A 7,102-nucleotide genomic window follows, 5' to 3' on the forward strand; every position below is an offset into this window, starting at 1 on the left:
AACTATCTGATTTATCTTTGATGGTATGCGTGTAACAGTGTGGACTCCTTTGTATGTACACAAGTTCATTTAATTACTAGGAATCTTACATTTGTAGAAGTGACGAAAATTTTGTAATATTGTGTTTGTTGTCTTTTTTTAATGCATATTCGATTTGATTTGTAAAGGCTATTCACTTTCTAATATTAATTATACAAAGAAACTACCATACGTAACCTTTTACTTCCCATTGTGCTACTGTAATATACATAATTGAATTGTTGACAGTTTTGAAGAGCATGACTAAGACTAAAACCACATTTTCTAATTAAAAAGCATGTCTTCATGTTTATCTGCTAAAATAAAACATTCACTGACCTTATTCTGTGATAGAGTTTTATTTAAGAAGAATGAGCACACAGTGGATAGGTAGGAAATATCTCAATGCTATATTCTTTGCAAATAAAAAGCATTCGAAAAAATGTTTTGCTTTACAAAATAACTTCCAACATCTTGTATCAGTGTGCTTTGTCTGTCCCTGAATGACGGCGTGTGTGCTGATACTGCTTGTGCAGCAGTTCTGGGATTAACCACATCAGGATTATCAGATTGTTTCTGAGCTGCCAGAATAGACAAGATGACAGCTTCATATAGGGCACCACACTCACGCACACACATACACACACTTAATCCAACTCTCCTGACTGAACTCAGATAACCCATACTCTGGGAAATTTGCTCCTCTATTATATTACTTATTGTACAAATGGAAGCCAACACTACAAAGCAGACAAAAACTTCTACCTTTAGCATATAATTCATGTGCCATTTTAACAGGTTCTTAAGCATTTCATTGCAGTTTAATAACTCTACAGCCGTGAGACGAATAATACAGTGCTCATGGGATGAATTTCAGCATCATGTGATGGCTTTTCCAGTTTTGAGCCAAATGTCAAAACGTGTTAAATATGTCTCATTGTGTGTGTGTGAATGCTACACCCCTTTAAACTGAATGCACTCTCTTCTAGTTACAACAAAAAGTACTACACATCTCCTCGCCAGGTTCTCTGATGGTTACACATGAGGTCCTTCACAGAGGAGGTGTTTTGGTTGGCCTGATAAGATTCCCTGTTTGTTGCCTTGTTTTGGCCATGTGCGAGGGAGTTGTGGTGAAGGTGTTTTACCTGCCACCTGCCAATTCACACAACCAAGAAACTATCCCTTCCCCCTCAGCTCAACATTTGTTCCCCTCTAACTGGCAGGAGTAGGGGGCGCATCCTTCGCTTCTTTCTCGACGTCTGCAGCCTCAGAAGACCCCTCGGCGGCGTTGGGGTCAACCTGCCCAAACTTTAGGATAGTGAGGGCATTGGTTTTGAGGTCCTCAATGGTTTCTTTCACACCCTTCTCCAGGAGATAACCCTCGCTGTCGCCCTCTGGGTCCTCCAGAACCATGGCTGTTTCCACAGCCGTCTGCAGGTACCGCAGGCTCAGAAGCACTGACAGCTGGACAGAAAGAAGCAATGAATCTCATTTGGTAATTGTCACCTAATGAGAAGGTCAACTGGTCATCCTCTTCCCCCTTTTGTTCGGTCTTTTGGCTATACAGTATATATTGCTTGAAAATCAGACATTAACCACAACTCAGCTTGAGGCCTCATTAACTCTTGGCATGGCAGCCATCTGTTGCCATCATGGACCACTAGAAAAAACACCATGCTGAGCCTCTGCATTTAAAAGAATGGATTGTTTGTTTAGCTGTAGGCGGTGTGTGATGATGCACTGTTAAACATGTGCATGAGTGTCCTGCTCCAGCTGGAGGTCTTGTTTGAGAGTGTGCTGTCAATACTGGTATTTGGCCCACACTGCGACAGATAAATGAACACTCTGTGACTTTACCACAAATGACAGAATAACTGTGTGTGTTTATGTTCATGCCGTCATGCAGCTCACCTGTATGAAGATGACTGACACCACACCAGGACCAGTTGAGTTCATCAGCTCCATGTAGTAGTCGGTCAGTGCCTGCCTGCAGCCGCGGCTGTACAGGTTGAGTTCCTCTGATTGGTAATCGTAGCTGAAGTGGGCGTTGTTATCTGTCAGGTGGTACCGCAGGCAGGGGCGAGGGGAGGTGGGGTTACAGCAGCTGAAAGGAACACCATCCAACAGGTAACGGCCGTCCACGTTACTCCGGATTCGACTGGAGACAGAGGAGGGAGTGACATTGAGAAGATAGATAATGGAAACAGATTGGAAGAGTAAGAGGAAAGGGAACTTTAAGGCCTGACTTTTAGCTCAATACACACTTAGCATTAGTGAGAAATGAGCAGCTCATCTCTTCAAGTGTCATCACGTCTTAACCTTTCTGCTCACTCATTCCTTTTCACTCATTTCATCTTTGACCAACCTTTCTTTGCTTGCTTCATGACCAACCTTTCCATCCATTTCTGTCATTCTCTTCCAAAGTAAAGGCCAGATCTATTTTTATTACACTCTTCCTCTACTTTAAAATCATTCTCTTTCTCCCTCCATCCCCTCTATATTATTCTGTGACCTTTTTGGATGTGAAGTCTAGTTATCTGTCATTTATCTAGGTTTCTCTTCTCTTTCCTGCAAACCCCTCATCAGTCCAATTTCTTTTCTTCCATCCTGCCACCACCCTGCATCTCATAACTTGCTGTTCCCTGTATTGTCATTCACTCACTCCTTGACGTCCTTGGAGGTGAAGTCCAAGTATCTGTTGCTGACCCACTGAACTTCAAACCAATCCTTGAAGTTGTCGTTTCCACAACAGAGAAACTCCATCTGCAGACGATCAATGGTTTCTTTCTGAAAACAGCGGCCTGGCACGTCTGTGTCCTTGTAGAACCGAATGCCATTCCTCAGGCCGACCTGACAGTGGAGCGAGAGGAGAAAAAAAGATAGAAGTGTGTGCTTTATTAGATGTTTTCAACAATGGTTTTACTGTACTGTATGTCAAAGATGACGCTGCTTTCTGTTTATATCTGTCGAAAACAGACATTAAACAAGGGTGAGAGCTTTAATTCTTCACTATATTTTATAAATTATATTTATTATATAAATTTAAAATGACCAGACAATGGTGAATGTTTTCTGTTATACTGATAAATGCACACTGTTTGGTTCTGTTCTGTTTTTTTTATCTTCGTCTGAGACACTTTCATTTTCATCTTTTATTTTAGATAGGTTGCTGTCTCTCTCATTCACTGCAGCTCAGGGGGAGCAGGTTTCATTTTGTGTTTTGCTTGAGGATCAGAAAACACCATCTTGTTATGGGACAGACATCTAGTGACACCTCCTCCACCTCTTGAATTGTCACAATCATTATAGTGACCCCACCTTCAGGGACTCCTCCAGGCTTCCCTGCAGGGCGTAGCTGAGCACAACTACAGCAATGAGAAGACAACAGAGCACTGCAGATACAGCAAACCAAGCCAGCAGGGGAACTTTCCAACGGGGGAAGCGAGTCGGGTCCATGGAGTCCTGACACACACGACTAGCTACCCAGTTGGTGCAGATGGAGGCCAGGCCCACCATCATCAGGATGTTGGGAACCACGTGGATCTCTGTGTTGTCCATCACCTCAAGAAAGCAAAAGCACAGTCAAAGACAATTCTAACCACAAGAGCAGCAGCCAACTGCAGGTCACTTTTGTCATTTCCTCTCTAAATACTTTAACAGGTAATAATCCTGCATTCAATTAGCCTTATCTATTCAGCCAAGAGCTTCAATTAGCTGCTGATATACTTGATGCAAAGGCTACTATGGCAATATGATGACAAATTTAATTAATTGCCCTTGTTACAGCAAAAGCCAATTATAGAGTTTATTATTGGCTGAGTTTTCAATAGCCTGTCAGCCATATAGTGCCTCGGCCCCATTGTTGTTTTAAGATTATTAAAAATCTCATTCTGTAACAATAATCATTCTGTAATATCTATCCAGTTCAGGACAATAACATCAGCCTCTGGCTGTGGAATAATCAGGTTTGTCAATGATCTGTAGTAAAGTGCAAAATGCACTGTCTAAATTATATATTTTTCTTTGTTACACAACCAAGAGATTATGGAATCTCTTGTTGGAGATCAATAACTATCTGAAGGCGTGTGTTCATGGCCTGCAGGTTTCCTGTGCAGCCCACTGGATATCACTGCATGCAACCTATCCGAATCAATCAGTGATCAATCCAGCACTATGACAGACAGCTGGTGGAGGCCATGACCTTCACCTGCTGGTCACGCTACCTAAATTCAATACACATTAAACGTCAATGACTTTGGAAACAAATGTCGATTTTGATAGCGTTTGAATACACAATGTCCTCATGACTTAACATGCATGACTGTGCCTGAGTGTCACTGTGTGCATGTTTACACTGGTATTGTGTGTGCTGCGTGTTTGTATTTGTGGATTAAACTGAAGAGCTAAATTTAAATAAAAGTCACTGATAAGCGGCAGCACAGCAGACTCAGTAAACAACCACAATGAAAAGGCAAAAGTCTGAGCATATAAACCTATGTTTGTGTAACTTTAAATTAATTCAATCCAGTGTTTTTCAAGCTTGGTTTTTTAGTTGACATTGCAATCATCTGTGTGCATATGAGTGTATTTCCCTCTCTCTACCTCGGCCCTACGGAGCAACTCTGTCTTAAGGTAAACCCCCAGACAAAAGATGACGCCCCCCCACAACACTGCCATCCAGGAGAGCAGCCACAGGCCCTGGGCCAGATGCACCCGCCGCTGCTGGGTGAACTTTATCTTCAGCAGCACCATGGCTCACTACCATGCACCGATCAATGTAAAGAAGAGACGAGAAGAGGAGAAAGAGAGGAAGAGTTCAGTCAATTCTGGTCAAAAATTGAGTGTCAATCCAGAGGAGGCCAGCTGCATGTAAAGAGGACACAAGAGAGTGTTGCAGAAACACAGGGGTCACTGCAGGCCTTGCACTTGTTGTTTGGTGAGTTATTAGCAGGTTGAGCTCATCTAAGTTGTTCCGGGTGGAGGGGATAAGCAGGTAGATCCCTCAGATGGTAAAGGACACAGTAGACCTCAGAGGATAATCCAAAAGCTTTCACTTGGATGCTGAAATTGTCCGAAAAAGATATTTTATAATCCAAATCAGTGAAGCAATACCATGGAAAATGTCAGATAATAGTTAAATCATGAATTATGGAAGATAAGAGGTATTCCTTTTTCCAGAGATGATGATTTCCCCTAAAGTTGATTGATCACACTGCCGTTGCCCCCCTTCAAGGTGATTCCTTTCTCTTGACGTGATGTTGTCTTTTGATGGTGCCCCTCTGGGTCTGGGTCTGTGCATGTGCGGTGACCCCCTAAACCACTGTTCCCATGGTTGGAGGACACAGAGACTGGCCAAAGTCGAGAGTTTGGAGCCGTAATCCCCCCAACAGAGTCCATGGGATCCTATTAAAGTCCAGAGGCCAATGGGAAAGCAGGCCAGTGTGTGATCAGCAAACTTGTTCTGATAGACCCATAGTATGGGAGGGACTACTGGACTATGATGACAGGTGGACTTACCTGAAACCCATCAGCACAGGCTGGACACTATGGACGCCTCGGAGACAGAGTAGATACATAGACGCAGTTAGCTGAGGCTAAATGGGAGCAACATCATTAGATTGTTGGAGTGTGGGAAATAAGTAAAGATAAAGTCAATCTAATTTAGCAGCAATAAATGTTTTTATTGTGTAATAAGGAAAAGATACGCAGTAATATAAGAGAGGAAGACTTGAAACACGCCCAAAAGGTTCCAGATTTGACTTAAAATACTAACAAAAGAAGTAATCAGATCATTTACTTAAGTAAAAGTACCAATACAACAGTGTAACATTACTTCAAGTAAATCAAAATCCTACTTAAGTAAAAGAGGTATTAATAGCTAAAGGTATTTAAAGTATCAAAAGTAAAAGTACTTATTCTGCAGAAAAATGGTCTCTAACTGATATAAATTATTTATGACATTATTAGATTGTGAATACTCTTGCATCAGTAGGCAGCATTTTACTGTTGTAGCAGGTCGAGGTGGGGCTATACTTTATTATACACAGTTTGGTAGTTTAGTGGTTCCCAGCCTGGGGATCAGGTTCCTCTAAAGGTACACAAGATCATTCTGAGGGGTCACGATATAGTTAATGAGAGAACAAAGAAGAAAACAAAAGTTCTGTTTGTTTTTTTCTGTTTAATTTTGCCTCATTCTGCCTCGAACAGTTTTTTAGATAAAACTGTGTAAAAGTTTGGTGGAGCTGCTAACAAGTCATAGACAATGAGTCATTTTGGAATTGCATTGGTGATGTCTGTGACCTGTTTTCTGTACTTATGTTGTGTTGTTTATATCCCACAAAACAATTATGTTTCCTTTGACGAACTCCTTCACCCAACTAGCAGACCTCAACCCAAATCCATTCAAAACAAATGAGCCTGTTCCAAATTTATAAAACTGAAAACCTACTTGGAGTATTTAAGATGTGGCATCACAATAACACAACACCCAACTGTATACGACTGTGTGAACTTATGACAAAAAGAGAAAGCCCACAATATCCACTGATGGTGCACCAATTTATCGACTGAAATGAAGTGACTTTTGTCCCCAAAATGATCTCAAGGATTTTGTGGAGGATGATAACAGAGACAGAGAGTACTTTGGAGAAGAGACTTGTGCTAGTATGGGATTATGTATAATGTGCAATAGGAAGGGAGGTTGATGGTGCTGGATCAATAGGATTAAACTGTTGTTATGAATATTTATGACAGCTTGAGTCAGAGCTGTAGTCATGTTGAAGCCAGTCGTGTGTCCCCAGCTCCCCCAACAAACCAAACACAAAACTCAATCAAACCCTCACCTCATATCAATGTATTATCCATTGATTTCCTTTTCCCACTTTTCTATTAATAACATCTCCAGTGATGTCTTTAAATTGTGAGGTTGATGGTGACTCGCTCACATTGACATAATGAGTAAACCTGCTCAGCCCTCTAGCAACAGAGATGTCGATGTTGGTCAGTCGGTCAGTCCATCCAACATGTTGGTTAGAGAAAAACACATTTTAACATCCATTATCTATAACCACTTGTCCTGTTCAGA

At 41.6% G+C, this 7,102-nt stretch overlaps 1 protein-coding gene across 1 annotated transcript; it reads right to left on the reverse strand.

Moving 5' to 3' along the window:
* Window positions 1-375: 375 nt before the first annotated feature.
* On the reverse strand, window positions 376-5,356 carry rom1b (retinal outer segment membrane protein 1b). The gene is made up of 5 exons (XM_031862810.1): window positions 4,621-5,356; window positions 3,337-3,579; window positions 2,681-2,868; window positions 1,930-2,176; window positions 376-1,482 (listed from the first exon to the last, which is right to left on the reverse strand). The coding sequence occupies exons 1-5, from the start codon at window positions 4,768-4,770 to the stop codon at window positions 1,231-1,233; spliced, it is 1,080 nt and encodes a 359-aa protein (XP_031718670.1). The 5' UTR covers window positions 4,771-5,356; the 3' UTR covers window positions 376-1,230.
* Between the last annotated feature and the right edge of the window lie 1,746 nt (window positions 5,357-7,102).

The sequence above is a fragment of the Anarrhichthys ocellatus genome, unplaced genomic scaffold (genome assembly GCF_004355925.1).
Source record: "Anarrhichthys ocellatus isolate YVR2014 unplaced genomic scaffold, GSC_Weel_1.0 scaffold27, whole genome shotgun sequence".
NCBI lineage: Eukaryota > Metazoa > Chordata > Actinopteri > Perciformes > Anarhichadidae > Anarrhichthys > Anarrhichthys ocellatus.

What these genes read in the sequence shown, in the direction of transcription:
- rom1b (XM_031862810.1), bottom strand. Translation starts at nt 4,770, where the DNA reads ATGGTGCTGCTGAAGATAAAGTTCACCCAGCAGCGGCGGGTGCATCTG. An exon ending in GCCTGGAGGAGTCCCTGAAG is followed by an intron (nt 2,869 to 3,336) that starts GTGGGGTCACTA and finishes CTCCACTGTCAG; the next exon opens with GTCGGCCTGAGGAATGGCAT. An exon ending in ACCTCCAAGGACGTCAAGGA is followed by an intron (nt 2,177 to 2,680) that starts GTGAGTGAATGA and finishes CTCTGTCTCCAG; the next exon opens with TCGAATCCGGAGTAACGTGG.